This window comes from Zophobas morio, unplaced genomic scaffold (genome assembly GCF_036711695.1).
Source record: "Zophobas morio isolate AGI-343-1 ecotype UQ-CSIRO unplaced genomic scaffold, CSIRO_AGI_Zmor_V1 ptg000011l, whole genome shotgun sequence".
Taxonomy (NCBI): domain Eukaryota; kingdom Metazoa; phylum Arthropoda; class Insecta; order Coleoptera; family Tenebrionidae; genus Zophobas; species Zophobas morio.
The window spans coordinates 9,681,858-9,704,249 of NW_026972116.1; the positions used below are offsets into that span (position 1 = coordinate 9,681,858).

General features: G+C 32.5%; 3 protein-coding genes across 4 annotated transcripts; 2 read left to right on the forward strand and 1 right to left on the reverse strand.

Moving 5' to 3' along the window:
* Window positions 1-1,141: 1,141 nt before the first annotated feature.
* Window positions 1,142-7,893, forward strand: LOC135126875 (solute carrier family 22 member 3-like). 2 transcript variants are annotated; one of them, XM_064053072.1, is made up of 8 exons: window positions 1,142-1,186; window positions 5,958-6,186; window positions 6,240-6,346; window positions 6,398-6,552; window positions 6,602-6,716; window positions 6,764-7,251; window positions 7,300-7,481; window positions 7,534-7,893. In XM_064053072.1, exons 2-8 carry the CDS (start codon window positions 6,058-6,060, stop codon window positions 7,693-7,695), a joined length of 1,338 nt encoding a protein of 445 aa, XP_063909142.1. In that variant the 5' UTR covers window positions 1,142-1,186; window positions 5,958-6,057; the 3' UTR covers window positions 7,696-7,893. The 2 variants fall into 2 exon arrangements, with proteins under 2 accessions (XP_063909142.1, XP_063909141.1); XM_064053071.1 differs by lacking the exon at window positions 1,142-1,186 and adding an exon at window positions 1,813-2,124.
* Window positions 7,741-20,155, reverse strand: LOC135126874 (major facilitator superfamily domain-containing protein 8). Its single transcript, XM_064053070.1, has 5 exons — window positions 19,838-20,155; window positions 9,743-9,945; window positions 9,449-9,692; window positions 8,422-9,395; window positions 7,741-8,374 (listed from the first exon to the last, which is right to left on the reverse strand). Exons 1-5 carry the CDS (start codon window positions 19,854-19,856, stop codon window positions 8,111-8,113), a joined length of 1,704 nt encoding a protein of 567 aa, XP_063909140.1. The 5' UTR covers window positions 19,857-20,155; the 3' UTR covers window positions 7,741-8,110.
* On the forward strand, window positions 14,146-15,173 carry LOC135126873 (uncharacterized). The gene is made up of 2 exons (XM_064053068.1): window positions 14,146-14,517; window positions 14,572-15,173. The coding sequence occupies exons 1-2, from the start codon at window positions 14,146-14,148 to the stop codon at window positions 14,845-14,847; spliced, it is 648 nt and encodes a 215-aa protein (XP_063909138.1). The 3' UTR covers window positions 14,848-15,173.
* Window positions 20,156-22,392: the final 2,237 nt, after the last annotated feature.

Sequence of the window (22,392 nt, forward strand, 5' to 3'; positions counted from 1 at the left end):
GACTCTATGGGATTAAAAAATGAAAAGTAGAATAAATATTTGTTTTGAAGCTATTGCAATTGTACTGTAATTAATCAATCGGGTCATGACCAAAATTTGTCTAATCATCCCCACCACCAATGGGATGACGTCATCTCCAAAATTTGCAACAGTAAATCGTATTTAAATTTTATAAAATAACATACTCCTACAGTTGTAACTTACGAATCCGTGATGAGTTTTTATCCTAGGCACAGAAAATAAAAAAAAAAAATATAACATTTTGCAATTTACAATTATCTGCAAAACCGATTGCTCTGAAATCTTGTAAACATTTTAAAATTATCATAAGCATGTTAAATCGTTAATCAAAATTACAAAAAGTTGGTCATCTCAAAATTTTACCGATTAAATCCGATCTAAATTTTGCAAAATATAATCTGCATTTGTGATTTATCAATGCATTAATACTTTTTATAATTGCTTCTGCAAAAAAAATAATGAATTAATTTTCCTGAAAATCTGAGTATACAAGACTGTTAGTATTACACTGCACCTATTCAAATTGATATACTTACATGTCCTTGCTAAAATGTTGATGACGTCATCCCAAAATTCTGTTATGAAAAAACTCACTTAAAATATACACATAGCATGGTCATTTAACTGTACTTTAACAGACGACATCTATCTTTTTTTAACTTATAGGGATTTTCATTAAAAAAATAAAATTCGCAAAATTAAATTTTATGATTTTTCGAAGAATCTGCATTTGTGTACTTTATTATAATCAATGGATTTTTTATTTCATTCACAGGTCACAAAAATCGTCGTACTGAAATTTGATAGATTTTATGGCATACCAGGTATATCTACTGGGACTACCTTATTTTATCCTTGACTCGCATTTGTTATATTAAAAAGAATTTTTTTCTTAATATTAAGCAATTTTTACTTCGTATCGAGTACTTTTATTTTCGTGTGGATTATTTGGTAAAAAATTTATTTGTATATTTATTTATTTTTATGTCCTTACAACTATTTTGCAATGTGTTGTATTTCCTTATCAATAGATATCCTTGAACAAAACATTAAAAAAACTAGATAATTTTTTTCCCACAGTGTTTTATTTATTTTCAAAGGCTTACAACTGCGTTGTACAAAAAGGTGTAGTAGAAAATAAATAATAACACATCGACTATACAGGGTGAGTCATTAAGCGCGTGCTCCTCGAAATCTCATTGATTATTATTAGAATTAGAAAAAAATCAAGGGCTAAAGTTGTACGTGTATGTTTTTAATAAGGTAATAACTAATACATTAATTTACTAGTCATAGAACAAAATTAAATGCATCCAAATCAGAAAAATAAATTGAAATATTGTAAAATTTTGAAAAGATTGCAAATTTTATAAAATACCTATTTTCATACTTTTTTTTCTGCATTTTCCATTTATAATACTTTTTTCCTTTTACAGTAGATTAACGCTGTAGAAACTGTGATGCGCTAATGAGTGTACTTTGAAATCATAAACAATAGGTATGTAAAAGCGGCATACGATATTTAGTAAATAAAATATTTAACTATTTAACCACATACGTCTGACATTATTTCTACTTTTACTTGGTAGTGTAGTAATAATTCGATACAAAAAATATTTCATCGATCAAACCTTTAATAAAAATTCCAACATATACATATTCTTTAGTGTCAACTTCAAATCTGTTTACTGGACTCCATTACGTGCAGGTAAAAACCCTTTTCTAATAAAACTCGGCAATGTAAAGTTGTTAGTTAAATCTACAAAGAATAAATAGAGGTCGCATGTGGAGCACCTCAGTACATGTGGTGTAACACTCGCGAGCAGAAAGCATTTTAAACTTTGCACAATTGCAACATTATATTAGAAGTGTCGCCACACTGTTACAGTACCTGTGATAATATTTTTTTTAATCAAAAGTAATATTTCGTTGAAAAGCTTCAACAATGACATCAGTCGATAATTCTCTGGACAATCTTTTGATCCAACTTGGAGATTTTGGAAAATATCAGTCTTTAATGTTCGGATTAGTTTGTATCGGAGTAATATTACATTCTGGGGTGCATGTAGCTTTTGTTTTCACCGCAATGGATTTGGAATACAGGTATGTTCTCGCAAATTATTAGGATTATTAGGTAATAATTATAACAATATTTTCCTGCCTTGAAGTTAATAACAAATTTTATCTTAGAATTTTTGCTATCTTGTAACAATAACTTGCATTCCTTTAAAGTGATATATACAGTTTAATCAACTTTAATGAACGCATGTACTATTTTGAATATTTTTTTACTTTACTCTTGAAGTAACAAAATTAAATTTTTATATTGTTTGCCCTATAAATTATTACATATTCAAAAGCAGGAATGTATAGATTATTATGCATGTGAAAATATGGAAAAAATCACTACAACTACGAAAAAATTAAATGTAATTATTGATAGCACTGCACTGATAAATCTGTGAAGTACATAGCCAAATTAACGGTTGGTATTTATCTTACAAACAGAAACCGATATTGTTTGAAATAAATAGCATGCACTATACACACATTTACAATAATATTGTTCTGTTATTAAAATTTCTGTAAGGATTGATAATTTTTTCCACCTTGGACTGTAAATTAACGTTTAAAATGCAAAAAGTAAAAATATTTAAAGCACATGTAACATACAATAAATTATTTAAACTTACAAGGTTAAGTGATAAACAAGACTGTATATTTCCATTTCGAAGTTTTATTATAAAAAATAATTAATAAATAATTTTAACGACTATGTCCGTGTTATACTGATTTCACAATTTTTTTCTTACGTTATCGGTATTAAGGGATATCATTTTTATATTCAACATTACGCAACTATTGTACAACGTAATAATAATATCCCAAATACTAACTTATTTCTCAAAAAAACGTCTCTGGTTTTCATTAGAAAAATAAAAACAAGAACGAAAGTTCTTTGACTGTGTTTTACAGAACGCCTTGAAGGTGTTGGGCATACAAAGACAATATTGAAATCGATAATCTCTTTATTTACTATGTACTTTAAATAGAAATAAAGTATTTTTTCATCTGTAGCAAAATTTGTTACCGATGTATTTTACTAACACTTTATTTTTCACAAATTGTTTTATTTTATTTACTAATTCTGAAAACTGTCTTTTTATCGTTATTAGCAGGCCTCTTATTATTATTATCCGCAACGATTTTGACATCTACATGCTATATTATGTTTTTTATATTTTGTTATTTGTTGTATTTTCCATAGAATACAAAAAATGTTTCATAAAAATAAAATACTTATTTTTGTTATAATTCCGAATTTTGACTATACTTATAATATTAAATGAAATATTTTACTTTTTTTTTAAGATAAAGATCTTTTCACACGTGTGATGTAATAAATTAATATTAATAATAATTTTTGATATACATGAAGATAAAATTTGTCACCGTTATTGTTGTCTTATTATAAATTAAACTGTTTTAAAAAATAAAAACTAAACATTATGTGGTAGATATAACAAAACTGATCCATATAATATTATTAGACTGACAAGCTACTTCATAAATAATATTTCTATTTGAAACTACTGATAACATGAAATCTAAATAACACTAATAATAATGTTTAAATGTTCATTCAGTTACACATGACTAGTGAACAATAGGGTAAAATACAATAATAAAATTGGAAAACATCATCAAAACAAATCATTAATAGATAAATCATTAATTTTGCAGATAAACTTAATCCACCAAAAGACTTTAATGAATGAATCAAATTTTTGTGTTGGCAATACTGAACTATTGGCAACAATGACAGTAGGTCAGTTCACAGTCAGTATCAGCTTTCACAAGAGGGCGCCAGATAATAAACGTGATGAGAAGATGACTGACTTGGTGCCATAAATTTCAAATGGCAGTCAGGTAACCCACCATAAAATTTTAAATATGTCACCAATCTGACAAAAAACTCAAACATTAATAATAATTCGATATTTTACCTACAGTCTCGTGGATAATTATTTATTTTTTCGAACCCCTTTAATCAGATAAGTCCAACCTGGGTTGGTAGCCAATTGATAAAGCGATTGAAATTGACTGATAAATTGGAACATTATGTTCTGGTCCGGTGATCAGAATATAATATTCCAAACAGTTAAATAACACAGTTAATATAAAATTTGACAAGAATTGGCAGTGCCGAAGATTATCATTTATCTACTTAGTAAAAATCGACACAGATGGCAGACAGACAAACAGACATACAGACAGACGGATGGACAGACAGACGGACGGAAACGGAAGACCTATTTTTTATGCTCTAATACTAGTTAAGAGTTGACCGGAACAAAGAATAAAGAGCAATAAACACTGATACATATTTCACCACAATATTTTTTATGCAAAATTTTTCCCAATATGTAATGTGTGAGCCCATAGCAATATTATGTAATTGCAAAGTAGATTTGATTGTAAATCATGACTAAAGAAACTGGAATAAAAAATTTTATGCTTTGAGACTAAATAATAAAACGTAGATTCTCATTAAGAAAAATTTTTGGAATTTTTTTGTCTGTTGAGGCACAACAAAAAGCCAGCAACTAAGAAGAAACGTCGTGGTAAGTTTAGGAAAGTCTTAAGCTAGTGGACAAGTGTTGTGTTAAAAGTTGTTTGAAATACATTTTCGAAAATTTTGTCACTTTAAGACATCAGCAATGTGATATTTGTGATGATTAGACACCACGTCGAAAATTATTATCCAAGTGCTCACTTATGAACTTTATGATAATCGATTCAATATGTGGTCGTTATGTTTATAAATAGTGGGTTACTGAAACATTAATCAACTACTGCAGAAGCGAGTGATTATTTTCCCATTAGTGAATAGCTACATTTGCTTGGTTTTGAAAATTACTAAGCAGTTGACAATAAAAATAATACAAGTACTAGTATTTCAAAATAGTTAAAGTAAATAACCGTATTATTAAGTAGTTGCACTATCACCCAATTCTGATACTGACCCTATAAGCCAAAAAAGGAACAATGAATTTTCTAAAATTAGAAGTGAGTGGAAAAATGAATAATTTTATCCAACATTTTTTCACATATTAACAATGTTTAAAAATTAAGTTGTAAGGATCTAAAGACTGTACAGTTACACGTTGTATATAACATGTAGACCACATTTATAAAAGTGGTATAGATTCATATGTGATGAAATCAATTAATAAATCATTAATTTGTATTTTACTGTCGATAATACTTTACATATATATATATACATACATCTAGCAGAGTTTGGAAACAGTATTATTCTAATCTGACCTACAACGTAACATTTTCTGCTTTCATGCACTGTCATATCCTGTAATTTAAATTTTATCTTGTGTTGATTTTATTCTATTACAAAGATGGTTAACTAGTAGGAATATAACAATGAATATAATAGACGTACACTTGACCAAATAACTATATAGTACCTATACAGACATTTTAAGTGAATCGCATATCTGGTGTAGAAAGTAATAATGTACAAAAATCTCACAAAAAATACACCAGATACTTGTAAGTATTACAATAATCTAACAGAAGCAATTACAAAATTACAAAACCAAGAAGTAGTATACCCACAACTGATCAATTGAAAATTGAAACTGTGGGGCCTTCACGTATTTTTTAAAAGATCTGAAACCCCAAATCAAAACCTCAGTATATCACACACTACAGTGTTAAACAATCACTCTACTTCATTAGTGACAAGTTTAAACACTATCGAGTAAATATTACATTACAAGATTCATTATTTATTTCTTAAATATCATCTGTTTTGTGATCTTTAAACAAGGAAACTGGAAACATGTAAGAACTAGTGCTAGTTGTGTCGAAATCGAAATTGTATCAGATAAGTATATAAGCGTATATTGTTGCAGATGTGCGATACCAGAATGCGACGCTACAAACAATACTCACTACGATCCTCCGTGGCTACCCAACGCTGTTCCCTTTGCCAACGACGCACCATCCAAGTGCATGAAATTTGTGATAAATAATGCGACTGAAAACTTCGAAAACTGTAATAAAGCATCAGACTTCACAACACAGACCCAAAGGTGTCACTCTTTTGTGTATAAAACACAAGAAAAGAGCATTCTACAAGAGGTAAGACACACACACTTGATAAAAGTTTTTCACCCCCTTGTTAAAATTTCCAGTATGACCTCCAATGTGACGACAACTTATGGAAACTAACTCTAGTAGGTACAATTAATAATGTAGGTCAGTTCGTTGGTTTATTTATATCAGGAATCATATCTGACAAGTACGACACGGAAACGCTCGAGTACTGTGTTTTTGAAATTTTAATTTAAAGGTATGGACGGAAAGCCGTGTTCATCCTTGGCCTGATTTTCTGTGGCATTTGCGGATTACTAAGAACTTTTGCTCCTACTTATCTCTGGTTTTTAATTCTTGAATTTCTGGACGCTGCTTTCGGTGCGGGTAGCTATGTTTGTGGATTTATCATGGGTATATGGTAGTTTTACTCCCGATAAAAAATAATCGATTGTTATGACAGGAGTTGAACTCGTTGGACCTAAGAAAAGAGTTTTGCTAGGTACCCTCATAAGCTCGTGCCACGCTTTAGGCGAAATTTTTGCTGCCGGCTCTGCTTGGGTTTTCAAAGCGTGGAGGTAAGTTTCATCGGATTTAAAAATTTATTTCATGCTGCTGTCCATAGGCCGGTCATTTATATCCTATATGGTCCTCCCATGCTTCTGTTTTTCTACTTCTGGGTGGTACCAGAATCTGTCAGATGGTACTTGAGCAAAGGTAGATTTGAAGAAGCCAAACAAGTGTTGAGACGCATGGCTCAGGTAAACGGTAAAACGATAACCGAAAACATGTTGGATAAGCTTGTAGTTGTAAACCAAAGCGAATGCAAGGATTCAATCACTGAAGTGTTCAAATCAAGAATTTTAGTAATGAGACTAATCAACTGCATTTTTTGTTGGATTACTTGTGCGTTCCTTTTTTACGGTTTAACGTTAAACTCTGTAGCTTTAGCTGGAAACGGCTATTTACAATTTATACTAACATCTCTGGTAGAAATTCCGGCGTACTTCGCCTGTATTCATGTTGTTGACAGAATTGGAAGAAAATGGTCCCTGAGTGGCTCATTTTTCATCACAGGTATTTCCTGTATTGTATTTATGTGCATTCCGAAAGGTAAGAAACACTGCTTTAGGGAATAGAATCGAGTGATTGCGATTGCAGGCTATGATAATATGAGTTTGGCAATGTGGATGCTGGGAAAATTTGGGTCCACTGTGTCTTTTACAGTGGTCTATATTATAACCAGCGAACTATTTCCAACGCCCTTGCGTCATTCCATGATGGGTTCTTGTTCCACTTTTGGAAGAGTAGGATCCATGGTGGCGCCTCAGACTCCACTTCTGGTACGAATATACCCAACCCTATAAGTAAAAATTACTTTTACTACATTTTTAGGCGCAAATTTGGGATCCCTTACCCATTTTGCTGTTCACCGGAATGGCTACCATCGCTGGGCTTTTGACCCTTCTCTTCCCAGAAACTTTGAATATAAAGTTACCAGACACAATCGACGAGGCAGTTAACATTGGAAAAAAGAAGACAGATAATTCTAAATAACAAGTCTGTGATCTACTGTGTAACAAAGTTTTGCAATCACCAAAGTAACCAAAGTTTAGAACGATATTTATTCAGTTATGTAATACACGGCACTTTATTTATTGCTCGCAAAAAATCATTTTGTAAAAATATGTATAAGACGTAGATAACAGTATTATAAAAATCTAAGTACAATTACTACTAAAAATATCACTTATCCATCGCTTTTCTTATTTTATATTAACGATTGCGTTTCAGTCTTGAGATCCATGAAAAAGTATTTTTGGCGTTATTTCTCTAGAACAACAAAAACTGTTGGCAAGTACGTTGACAGCATGTCCCTGACCAAATTCTCGTAACTAGTCTAAACTCATTCAAACTCAACTAAATTACAACCACGAATGTAAGTACGAGTTTAAAATTATTCTCTGACGCTTCAATCATCTTCCACTTTTTCACTGAGTGGAACTCTAACCAAATGAATCTCTTTAAGTTCTTGTCCTTCCGGCTCAAGTATTATTTCAACTGGAATTAATGTTTTGTTAAAATACAACAGCCATAAAAGACAAAGAACCATCATCACAGCCGTTAACCCAAATGTCCAGACAGTGCCAAATTCTTCGTATATATGGGTTACGAACACTGGACCCATAACTCTTGATAAACAACCAGAGCCCGTCATTAAACCCATCCAAACTCCCTAAAAATATTTATGTATTTATTTATTAAAAAACTGTTAAACCTTACCTGTGGTCTAGGACCCAGCAATTTCGAAAATATCGTCTGGATTAAAGTCACTCCAATTGGATATCCAAATGCCGTCAAAAAGTAACCAATGATGAACTGTGTGAGAGTTATCGCGGGAGTGAAAGAACACCATTCTTGGCTTGATGGACAACCCAGGAGATCCTCACCACAATTAAAAGTTAAATTTTTGACTGCCACTTCATCCAAGGAATTTTTATTTAAATTCCAGATAGTTTCGTTTAGATTAAAGTCATATTCATTGTTTGGTCGATTGTATAAAACCTTATCACAAATTAAGGTCATATTCAATTTCAATTCCGAGTCGTACATGACTGGTGGATCATTATTAAACGGTATATAAATTGCACGACCCAAAACCATGAAAAGAAATCCTCCCCATATCATCACCTTCACTTCGGAAAATTTCTTACAAAGAGGTGAAATTGAGGCGAAAGTAATGATTGCTAGAACTGCCCCCACAGACATTAAAATACCCATGTATTTAAGCGAATCAGCTTTCGACCAAGCAAACTGGTCCATAGTAAGTGGAGTTCCCAATGTTTCCAATAACATAAAGTTAAAAACTATCACAAAGAATGCTACTATTAAAGTCCAAGTAGCGAAATAGTTAGGTCTGTGTTGTTTCCACGTATCTTTTTCGTTATTCTTTCCTTGCTTCAACATAGCTTCTCTACCGGCAATTTTATGTTCTTTGAACACGTGTGGCAAAAACAGGTACATATTGAAGAGCGAGAAAATTACGTTAATCCATCCCGAAGCTGTGTACATGTTGAGTTTCAATTTATGGGGAATCAACCAAAATCCTTCATCGCCTAAGGGAACAACCGCGGCTTGAATGGCAGGGCCTACAATAAAACCCAACACTTGGGCTAACGATATCATCGAAACAGCTTTCGTGCGTTCAGAGACCCGTGTCGCTGCCGATAGATATGACCGACAAGCAGCAATGTTAGCTGAAAACAAAAAATCAATACATCGATTTATTTACACAATGATTACTTTGTACCTGAACTAACCCCCACCAGGAATCTTGTCCATAACATCCAGTGTTTCCTGTGTTCGTCGAACAACTCCAAAGACGAGTAAATAATGCTAGTTGTTGTAAAAAGCGCCAATGAGGCTAAAAGAGGTATTCGAATTGAACCCAATCTGTTACTCCACCAACCCACCAACGGTGAAAATAACATTTGACCAAAGGGGTTGGCCGCCACGATATAACCCATGAATTCTTTACCAGCAGTTGGGTCAAGCTGTATTCAAAATTTGTTAGTTAATTTAACAATTTTAAGTAAAAACTTACTTTGTCCAAGTAGGGCCATACTCCGGTAACTATAATACTGAACCCCAAAGAAATTAAAAACATTGTAAAGTAAATAATGTAAATCGATCGCCATCGTTCTTTGTACTGTTGTTCCGTTTCCAGATCACTCTCGAAGTTCTTGTTGTGGGATTTAAATCTCTCTTGAATTAATTTAGCGGTTCGGCCAAACCAAGATGATTCATCTGTAACGAAATTGATAAGTAGGTTCATAGTTCAACACGGACGGTGGTTTTTAATGTGTCTAATATAAGTAGCGAGCAATTTCTATTGTCAAAAACATTTTGGTACTTTATTTATTTTAAAATGCATAAAAAAGATTACATAGGACACATGTATCAACTGGTTGATAAAACTTGGCCAGTAAACAGGAAATTATTCACCGACTGGATATAATAAGATCATACTTGAACTTGCTTAATTAAATATAAAATTATAGTGCAATTACTGTATTTGCCAGTTTTTTGTATTTATCAATACATTTTAAATTATTATAATGGATTATAAGGAAAAAGTTAGAATAAAGAAATCACTAAAACGTTACACTTCTCAAATGCCTTTTTTTTAATTAGGTGATAAAACTGTTTGTGTGTATTTTGCTCGTTACATTAAAACTGCTGCCTATAGCCTCATGATACCGATAAACAGTGGTATTTATGTATTTTTTTACGATATGTGTTACCTTGCGATTTTACCACGCATTCAACATGGTGGATTCAACTTTCCTGCTACCGACATTACCACTTTTCGCAGTTAAAGTAAATAAAAGCATCTACCAAAGGTTGTTCTTACGACACAGTGAGTTACCAAGGTTTCAAAGGAGCTCGCTACGCACTTTCTAAGACCACTTAAGTGTTATTGTACTTTTTTCCGTTTTAAAATAACCCATGTGCATACAGTTAAAATGAAAATTACATTATATAAGGAGTATGACGTCAGTTTTTCGGAAGGGACGAATAAATAAAATTTTGTTAGTAATATCAAATGATATCAAATCGCCAAAATTACACAGGGAAAAGGAAACGCGAGAGCAAAATCAAAATACGTCTTTATTCCTCAAGAAGAAAGAACAGACTGCCCCCTTCACTACTTCCCTTGCATCTTATCGAATGTTTATATTAACCGACGATAATCAACCCTCAGACGGCTGGAATTTCGGCTGGCGCGACATCATATCGGAGCACCAGCGAGGTCCCGTTGCTAACAGTTAGTAACTATTTTGTAACCACTAAATCAAGGTTTGTTCACGTTTTGTTGAAATTTTAAAAAGGTCATTATGTGGTTTTTTAGATCAATCGTAAATTTTAGTTCCAATAACTTTATTCTTTTAGAATACCCCACGTATGCGTACGATATAACGAAAATACCAAAAATACTGTGGTCCTACAAAAATTAGGTACCCTGTTTTTCACTCAAGCAATAAAGAAACAGCTTTGTTCGTAAAATTTTGTAGGCATGCTATGAAAGTAATTCCAGAGAAATATACCACAAAACAAAAAATGCTGGATTACAGGCAATATTTGTTTCATAATAATTTTATAATTAATAATTTTCTGCGATGACATTATCATATTTCTTAAGACCACAACGAGATAAAATTTAGTTGACGTTCTGTAATCAACTATAAGTTATCATACTAAGATCAAAAAAAAAATCGTTAGGTATATGTATAAATCTCACTTTAAAATTTTTATCTTTTTCAAGATAACCCACACGTAAGGTTAAAACTTCTAATCTAATATACTAACAACGGCGACGAATTTGCTTTTCTTCATGTCAGTAGTCATGAAAATCAGTGGATGAAGTCTGGTACTGAATAAGGAGTAACGTGTAAGTTCATCTTCTCAAAGGCCAGAACTACTGCTTTATAATTATAAAGTACGACTTTTCATATTTTACTGTTCCGGTCGGTAACAGTTACCAGAATGAGCATAGTCTAGTTTAAATACTATTGTGTATGTTTTTTTTTTTTGTTTATTTCCCCAGATTAAACTAAAACAGTATTATAATTATTATATTACAATATTATTTACGAGTATAACATTAATGGTTCCACTATTGAGAGATGTCATACAGTCAAAGATTTAGGTATAATATTTGATAGTAAACTCACCTTCGTGCAACACATTCATGCGTCTATTGCTGCTGCACTTAGAACCTATGGCTTTATATATAGGAACTGCAGCAATTTTTGTAATATTAGAACACTTAAAATATTGTTTTGTTCCTTGATTAGGTCGAAGTTGGAGTATGGTACTTTAATTTGGTATCCGATTTATGAAATACATTGCCGTCATTTAGAAGCTGTTCAAAGACGATTCCTCAAATTTTTAGTATATTTGGAGGATGGTGTTTATCCCCCTCAAGGTTATGAACACTCCCTGTTACTTTCTCGTTTTAATTGTTTGTCTTTGGCTGTACGACGAAAAGTAATAGCGGTCAGATTTTTATATAATTTATTTCACAATAAAGTAGACTGCATTGATATTCTAAATGGATTTAATATACTTGTACCTAGACTTAATTCTCGTCAACAAGTTCTGTTTTATATTGATTCTAGCCGTACAAACGTCTCAGTTCGCTCTCCAGTGTCGGTTATGTGTAATTTATTCAACAAAATTGCACATTTATGTGATATTAATTTTGATTCTAGTGTTAGTATTTGTAATTGCATCGTTAATTTGGGTTAATGTTTAATTAGCTGTAGATACTTTTGTTTTTTCAATATTTATACCTTTTTAGTTACTGTCATGAATTAGTTTAGTTAGTTTGATATTATTCCTGTAATTGGGTGTTACCTGTAGGAATAAATATTATTATTATTAAAAAAAAAAAAAAAAAAAAAAAAAAACAGGAACCATCCAACACATGTCTACTTTCAGGTTTTCTCGACGTTCATGACCTCTAGAATTCGAATAAATAGGTCCCCCGTTTGTGCCTTGTCTGTCGTCTGTCTGTCCGCCTCTGTGTATGTCGTTTTTATTAGACATATAAACCCGAAACTACTGGACCGATTGTTGTCAAATTTTGCATACGTTTAAAGAATATCGGGTAGAAGTTAAAATTCTCATCCGCACCAACAATTTGATGACATCCCTTGATCATTTTGTAGTAAAGGTTATCTAAATTTTATCAAATAATATACTCCTGTACCCAAGTTGTATGAATTCGCTTTGATTTTTTTCACAAATACTTTACAAACATTTCCTTGAGTAATATTTTCAGGTAATTCATGCAGCCGATGTCTTGCTCATACACCAAATACCTCGTGACCTAGTTAATTAAGTGGCAAATTGTCGGACTTGTGTTTGCCCGTGTGGGTTCGAATCCCATCCGTATTGAATTTTTTTTTACTTCCCGAGCGTAGGCTAAGGAAAGATTTTAACAGGGTCCTGTAGTCAACAAACGACCACCTTCTTGTTTTCATGACCTTTAAAATACTAAAAACTAATCTCCCATTACACCCATAACTTACACTTGGGGTTTATGATAATAATAATAGTAATAATAATGATTTCATTAATGTTAAAATCTGTACAAATTTTCTAACTCAATATCAAATGAATATATTCGTAAAGAAGGACAAAGATAATGCAATTTAAATAAAGTACTTATAACTAAAAATGAAATTATCATAGTACAATTAATTTAAAGAAAATACAGGGTGTCCCAGAATTCGCGCCATTCCCGTGAATGACATGTTCCCTGTCCCGAACTGTGCCGTAATTCGCAAAAAGAATTGTCCAGGCTTTAACCGTGTGAGAACTGGAAGGCGATTAAGTTGACCAATAGAGAGGCTGCTTTTATATCCGAACGTTTCTATGTTCAAAGTTACCTATGCCAAGAACAAAAAATCGGGTAATACTAAAGTTGAATGATTTTTTTCCGAATCCCCCTCCGTCAACGAAAGGAAACAGAAGTGTGGTTATAAATTTAATCATTTTGACAATTGTTTGTCATAAACTGTCACGAAGTTCATCACTGACCTGAAGAGACGCTTCTGCGCCAAAGATGACTGATTAAGGTACACAGAGACAGAGACGTTTACTTTAAGGCAAGTAGCATGGGACAGAAGTTATTTCTGCTGCCATTCTAGTTAAATTGTGTTTAACTGGGCTGTACATGTCATAAGAGAAGCTGTTTCATTTCATCGTAGGCAAATAATACATTTATTACTATTCTACATAGAGTAGCTACCGAAGAGCAGGTATTAGAAGTCATTTTCTTAGAGCCCCGTGAATAATCGTCGGCACCCAGACCAACAAGTGTTTCACCGATTGTTACATCGAGCAAGTGAAGATGGATCTTTTCAACCTAGTCGGAAAGGCCGTGCTGGGGCTCCACGGAATGTACGTGTGGGTGCTGAAGAGCAAGTGTTAGAAAACATGGAAGCGGATCCTAGGAGAAGTGTCCTCTATGTAGCGCAAATGAGTGGATGCTCAAGATCGACCACTCATCGTATCCTTCAAGAGAGAATACTGCATCCTTACCATTACACGAGAGTGCAGCATCTGCGACCAACCGACTACCCGCGACGAGTACATTTTGCTCAATGGTTTTTGCGACAAAATGAACTAAATCCTGATTTTTCACGGCGCATTCTTTTCACCGACGAATGTTCATTTTCCCGAGAAGGAATGTTTAATGCACACAATTGGCACTTCTGGGCACACGAAAATCCACATCTCACTAGGGTGAGAGCGTATCAGGAGCGATTTACTATTAATCTATGGGCTGGAATCATTGGTACTACTGTGGTAAAAATTTTAATGCATCTGATAAAATCACTAAACTCCGTTCCTGTTTTTTAGGTGGGGCCGTTTGTGTTACCTGATCACCTTAATGGGGAGGCATATGCTAATTTTCTACGACTAGAGCTTCCGGCGTTGTTGGAAGACGTTCCTTTGAATGTACGGCGGAATATGTGGTTTCAGCACAACGGCGCTCCTCCACATAATTCGATACTTGCACGGCGAACATTGAAAAGAGTCTATCTATCTATGTTAAATAATATACAACACAACATAATGCGACGAGCTAGAACTGGCATTGAAGTTAATGGTGATCATTTTGAGCACATTGTTTAATAACGTTACAGTACAAAGATTCCGGCCCATAGATTAATAGTATTGCTCTTGATATGCTCTCACGTTAGCTAAATGTGGATTTTCGTTTGCCCAGAAGTGCCAGTTGTGCGCATTAAATATTCACATGCTGGTCAAGGAGCCGATGATTGGGGAAAAGACCTGTATATTCGCACACAGCAGTGGCTGCATAGCGTTTACATTCTCCATAAATTAACATCATTTCCAAATATTCTTTATACTAGTATGAATAAGACATCAGTGACTTAGTGGTATTGGTACTGATTTGTTTATAGTTTGTATTGTTCTTAAAAAAAAATGCAACTACACGATTTTTGTTATAATTTTTATTCGTATCTTTTCACTCTCTAGAAAGTACTCGCAACTTTAAAGAAACTGTTTTAAATCATCATGTGCAACATCAATATTATTCTTGAATAAGTCTCAGTTTTCAGTATCTCCCCCACATGATTGACACCACAGCAGATACCTATGATCTTAATACACCAGAGAACTGGAGTCTCGTCTCTTTTTTCGTTGCTTAGATTAGGTATCAGCAACAAAGCTGTTCAGTAAAAATTGATACTGTTTATTGAAAATCATAAGCACCGATTAATCAAAAGCGATATTTATGTTTTAGTACACTAAATAACGTTCTTTGAATGGACATGTGGTACTCTTTTTTAGAAATAACGATAAACTTAATATCAGGGATATGATGCAGAGTAAATTCTGAAAATGTACTAATTTTCGTTAAAAATAACAACACATTACTCACGGGGCTCTAAGAAAATGACTTCTAATACCTGCTCTTCGGTATCTACACTATGTAGAACAGTAATAAATGTATTATTTGCCTACGATGAAATGAAACAGCTTCTCTTATGACATGTACAGCCCAGTTAAACACAATTTAACTAGAATGGCAGCAGAAATAACTTCTGTCCCATGCTACTTGCCTCAAACTAAACCTTGACGTCTCTGTGTACATTAATCAGTCATCTTTGGCGTAGAAGTGTCTCTTCAGGTCAGTGATGAACTTCGTGACAGTTTATGACAAACAATTGTCAAAATGATTAAATTTATAACCACACTTCTGTTTCCTTTTGTTGACGGAGGGGGATTCGGAAAAAATTCATTCAACTTTAGTTTTACCCGATTTTTTGTTCTTGGCATAGGTAACTTTGAACATAGAAACGTTCGGATATAAAAGCAGCCTCTCTATTGGTCAACTTAAGCGCCTTCCCGTTCTCACACGGTTAAAGCCTGGACAATTCTTTTTGCGAATTACGGCAGAGTTCGGGACAGGGAACATGTCATTCACGGGAATGGCGCGAATTCTGGGACACCCTGTATACGTATATGTAAAATGGAAAGAAAATGTTTATTTCCATAGAAAGACAATTGGAAAATTTGACACAGTAATAGCGAGTCCTATTTCTAGTTTTATTTATTCATGAAAATTCTGTTTTAACCAAATGACGATATCTGGTGAAGTGGGAATGTTCGATGATTTGTACAATAAACATTGTAAAATATATGCACATGGAGCTGTTAAAATTTTAAATTTTATGAAAGCTGATTTGCAATCACCTCAATGTTTTAGTCCACCTACACGTATACACTTCCTTTGTTGTTGAAAGATTTTTTGTAGGTAAGGAGAATGGCCCCACACCAATATGGCATACGAAATGTGGCTTTGAATAAAAGCAAAATAAGCATTCAGGAGGAATTTAATGTTAATTTCATAGTATAATTGTCTTATGACATACATGTTTTTTGAGAGTTTTTTTGTTACGTAATTAGCATATGCTTCCCAAGTCAATTTTGTATCAAGAAAGATTCCAAGCAACTTGATGCGGTCATTTCTTACTTCTAGTTCTCTTAGCGAAAAGGTGATATATTTTGGGCTTTATTTTCATTAGCAACAAGCCTATTTTCAGTGAAATAGTTATAAATAATACTATACTTTATTTCAGTGGAATCTAATTTCAATTGATTTAAACTGGAATTTGCAGTGCATACGGTCGTATCATCCGCAAAAAAATCTATTTTTTTAGAAGATATAACTTGTTGTAAATCATTAATATACAATAAGAATAGCAGAGGGCCTAATACGGAGCCTTGTGGAACCCCATAAAATATAGATAGTTTAGGCGATGTATTTTGATTTACATTTCCATATTGTTGTCTATTCGTTAGATAATATTTTACTAATTCAATGCTGTTTGTCTCAAATCCGTAATGAGTAATCAAAAGCCTTAGACAAATCAAAACAGACTGCAAGTGCAAGTTGTTTGTTTTCAAATGCCTGAAACACTGATACTGTTTACAGCAAGTGTACCTAGTTGATAAATAATTTCTAAAACCAAATTGAAATTCAGTCGTTCATCTAGCTCTTTAATAAGCATTCAAAAAATTTTCCCAATGTAGGGACTTACTTTTGAAACTTTGAAAATTTAAGGAAAAACATATGAATCCATATGCAAAACATTATGAGTCTATACTTGTGTCTTATCAATGTATTCCCATTTTTTTACTTTATAGATGAGTTTACCACAAAAAATATCGCAAAATCAAATTTTACAGTTGTTCAAAGAAGCAGGATTTGTTGAAGTTCTGTCGAAATAAGTTTCTATGATTTTTTTACATTGTAACCTGTATAATCTATATTTTTTTACTTACATGGGCTATCATAAGTTATTAAAATATTGTAAAATCAAATTTTATAGTTTTTCGAAAAAAATTGATTTGTTCGATTGTATTTAAAGGGTGAGGAAGTTTAGGTCAATTTTTCTATGACAACGCCTGTATTGGTACTGTAAGCTCATTTGACATACACCTGTTAAAACTTTTATGACTTAAGTGACTTAAGCCAAAGCACCCTTATAAGTCAAACTGGCTATTGTAAGCTTTGTGGGCCCGAACCGCAAGATTATTAGGTACTGTTGGCATAATGTAGCTGTGAACTGAGTTAAGTAATACAATAGCCAGTTTGACTTATAATGGTAGTTTGGCTTAAGCCGCTTAAGTCATAAAAGTTTTAACAGGTGTATGTCAAATGAGGTTACTTTAAGTATTAATAAAAATAAAAACATCAGTACTGAGCTCCAAGAACTTTGACAACCTGTAAAGTTTTTATTTACATGTTTTTTCTGGTAACTCATACTGATCATTAAAAATAGGTAGATATATTTTATTAAATCACAAATTAAAGAAAGATCATGGGACTGCATAAACTTCATGCAAGATTGACCTAAAAAAGTTTTGAGATGACGTCATCAGAGTTTTGCAAGGCATCATGAACAAATTAGCGATTTAGCAAGTTTACAATTTCCAGGAATTTGGTTAATTAATTTTTATTTCACTGTTAAATATGATTTACATAACAAAATTTTGACGTTAACAAATTTTTGAAAGACAAACAAAGATTCGTTAAACAGATAAAATCTGATTAACGAATATCATGTTCACCATGACCAAAAAGCAAAAAAAAAAAAATGAAACGACTTTGTAACTTCTAAGTTCGGTAACATTTTATTGTACGATTTTGAATTTTTTTTAATTTATTTGTCAAAATTTTGAGATGACGTCAGCAAATATTTTAATGGATATAATTTCTCAATAGATAATCCGGCTAGTAGTTTCGGAAATCATCTATCTAATAAAATTGCCATCATATGAAAGACAGACAGAAACAAGTAGATATATGTATATCTAAACATTTAAATACTTCATTAAATAAATTGACATGACGTCATTCAATTTTTGGTGGGGAAGTACACTCAAAATTTCATAGTGATCACTTAATCGGCCTTAATTTCCAATACGGTCTGTCTAATAAAATAAGCAACACAGACACCGATCGACACAAACGGGGGACGGACATTTTCCTATTCTACAAAGTGGGAAACAATTTTCAAATATGAGAACAAAGTCCTACATTCTGTATGAAACGAACTTTTATTGTACAGTCAAGCAATCGCAGTGGGCAATGACATGTGCACAGATGTGACAGTTTAAGTCATCATATAACTTACAGTCGAGACTTACAGACATAAATCGTAATGCAAATACAACAGTGGCTAAATTAAAATGTCAAGCACACTATATATCCATTTAAAATCGAAAACAAAAATTCCTAGGAATATCAAACCTTGTGAACATCATAAAGATAAAATGTAAAAACAAAATTACCAAACCTAGTAACTATTGTTGTTTTTAATACAGTACATAAATTAAAACCACAGACACCTTGAATTCAAATTTTATTATTTCAGTGACAAATATATACTTACAAAAACTGAAAAAGAAGCGAGGTAGTATTTTAATAAGCAGCGGTGGCGTTTTTATAATTTTTCACAAGTTTAATCACAACAAATGTGCTTAATATTCAGTCCAAACAAAGGGTTTCCATTACATTATTGCAGTTCCAAACATTGTTTCGTATAACAAAGTACATAATGCTTATTAATTAATATGCACCTTGATTTCAAATACCCGGAAAACGCAGAACGCATTATTTGACCAACAAATACCACCGTCGTCAGACTTTGCAACCAATCAAATGCATGAACAAAATGAGTGCGACAACATGCACTGGAGCTTGTATTTTATTGGTCATCATTGTGCGTGCTCATCTTCAGCAACATTGGCACAATTCAAATTGTTATTAAACAGGAAACTCAAATTATACATTGGTACGGCACATTATCACCATCATTAAATCCATTGTTAAAAGTATGCTCTGAATTTACAATCGTAGGTAACAGTGTCAACTACTTACTTCATGTAACAAATAAATGTACCTATAAACTAGAAAAAAGAAACAGTACCGACTTTCTAATAGTCAAGATCTTGAAGGAAAAATTCCGTGACTCGTAGTCCTAATAGAAAATATTCGATTATGTAATAAAAAGATAAACAGACTCAAACAAAATTGCGAAACTGTTAAAAGCCAGACTTTCAGTATTAAAAACTATTATTTGCTCACCTGCTTTCCGTTCATCCATAGCTGACGAGATATAAATTATCTCTAAAATGAAACTACCGTAGTATTTTAAAACCTCTTTAAAATTACTAAATTAAACAATAGCACAATAAAAAATGAAAGTCATGTCAAATCTAATCCTAGCTCACTTGTCACATCGTTCTAAAAACTGTACGCTGATTGTCGCAATGTAGATTCAACACAGCACAGTTAAAAGACCCTTTGTTCATGTTCACGAGCGCATGATAAACAAAGAGTGATAACTACCATATGATGGCTTGTTTGGCAACAACCCACATTCGAGCTATTTAGAAACACGGTGCGCCATCTACCGAAGACACAAGCCCCGCCTCTAAACGGGCTCCACTATCACCTCTCTGCTTTTCCGTCACTTTCCTATTGCTCAAGGTGCCAGTAATACCTTGCGAGTAAGCAACACTTATTTATCTTAGCTTACGTGTGACTTGCATTAAAACCTCTCGATGAGCTTAAAATAGTGAACAAAATTAGAAATGATAAGGCGAGAATCAACCGATTATGAAAAAGTGGTATCAAGAAAAGCATATTTGGAAAGTAACTCATTCAAGAACGCTTTTTAATACTCTGCATTTTATTACCCCATCAAAAATATAAATAATTTTAATATTATTATGAGAGGGAAAACATGTACGTTCTTACTGGTTTTTAATTATTTACTAAGACAAAATATATCAACCCAAATTTGGAAAAAAATTTTTGGAAAAAATAATTGTTAGAAATTTATATTTGAAAGTAATTTTTTTATTGGTAATTAGCAGCATGCAAATAGTGCAACCCACGTCAGAGTAGAGATTCCACCCCCACCGCTTCATCAGCCTATTAAAATAGAACTCCAGTCCAAGAAAATGCGTTGTTCCTTAGCTCTAATCTAATAGTGCTTAGAAGCTGAAATGTCAAATCGTGTAATACATTAAATGAAGTCAACCTGCACATTTATTCATACTGTCATAACTCATAAGTATGTAGATCTTATTAAGTTGCGGCCTCCCAAAAGTGCACGATTTTTCGTTGCCATGGGATTTTTTGAATTTTTAAATTAATCTAAGTCTGGCTATTACCAGTGGCGTGGCATTTTTGAATAAACAAAATGTCAAATTTGACAAATTTTGTTATTCGAGCGCCCATGATTTGAAGATACATTTACAATAGAGAAAATTATCGTGCACTTTTGGCAACTGTACATAAAAAAAGCAATTTTGAAATACCACATACCTATTTGATGGTATTTTCGCGAAAAAGTATTGTAAATTTTTTGTCTAAATATTTCGTGTCTCATTGGTGGTGATGGAACACCTCGTACACGTGCTTCCATGTTGTTTATCAACTAACGACTTTTTTAATGTCGGTGTCAAGGACAAATTTCCTTCAACTTTTATTTATGTAAATTAGCACTAAATAAAATGTAAGTTTTAAAAGCACTTTTAGTCTTTTAGTACCATCAAAGTTGGACTTTTTTTGCAGAGATGGTCAAATCTTAAGTAGTACCTAGGTTGTTATTTACAAACCGATTAAAAATACGAACCCATCAGAGTTAAGGCCATGGGTTAAGGCTTAAATTTATTTCAAAGTATTAAAAGAAAAAAATGCTAAACTTTTTATTGCTTAATGTACGTGCATATTAACTAGACATAGAAATTAACAATTTTAATTGCGTTAATGATTCATATGTAAAATAGTACTCAGGAAAACTAAAAATAGGATAAATACACTTCAGAAAAGAAATCTAAGTAGGATCGATAGGAAATTGATTTTTGGCACAAATTATGTATTTATTAAAAAGTGACAACAGGGCAGCCAACTTATGCCCTTACCAGTTAAAAGTTATTTAGGCACAACTTCACTCACCTCTGAAATACAGGCGAACAAATACAGATTCTTTGAAAAATTAAATAAATTTAATTTTACTATGTATTTAATTTTGTTTTTGATAACTCCTACAAGGTATAATAAAGACATGTGAGCACTGTTAAATATAGCTAAAGGAGCATGCTATGCGTATATTTCAAGTGAGTTTTTCCCTGATAAAATTTGTGATGACGTCATCAACACTTTGTCAAGGACACATATCAATTTGTTGAATATGCTCAATATAATATCAATAATACCAGTACTGCATACTCAAATTTTCGAGAAAATGGGATGAGCAGTTCTTGATTCATTAATATTTTTTTAGCCTTCCTGTATAAGTAATTCTAAAAAATATGGATGCATTCATAAACCACAAGTATCGATTCATAATATTTTACATAATTTAGATAGGAACGGAATTCGGCAAAATTATAAGATGACGTCATCAGTTTTTTGGGAGAGGATAAATGGATAAATTTTAATTAACGATTTACAATATTTTCGATGACCTTAAAAGTTTTGCAAAATTTCAGAGCGATCGGTTTTGCAGTTTCAACGTTATAAATTATAAAATGTTGTTTTTTAATTTTGATATTATTTTCAAAAATATGGATGTCTTAAGGTAAAAATTTAACATGTATAGTCTTTGCCATTTCTATTGAAACACCACT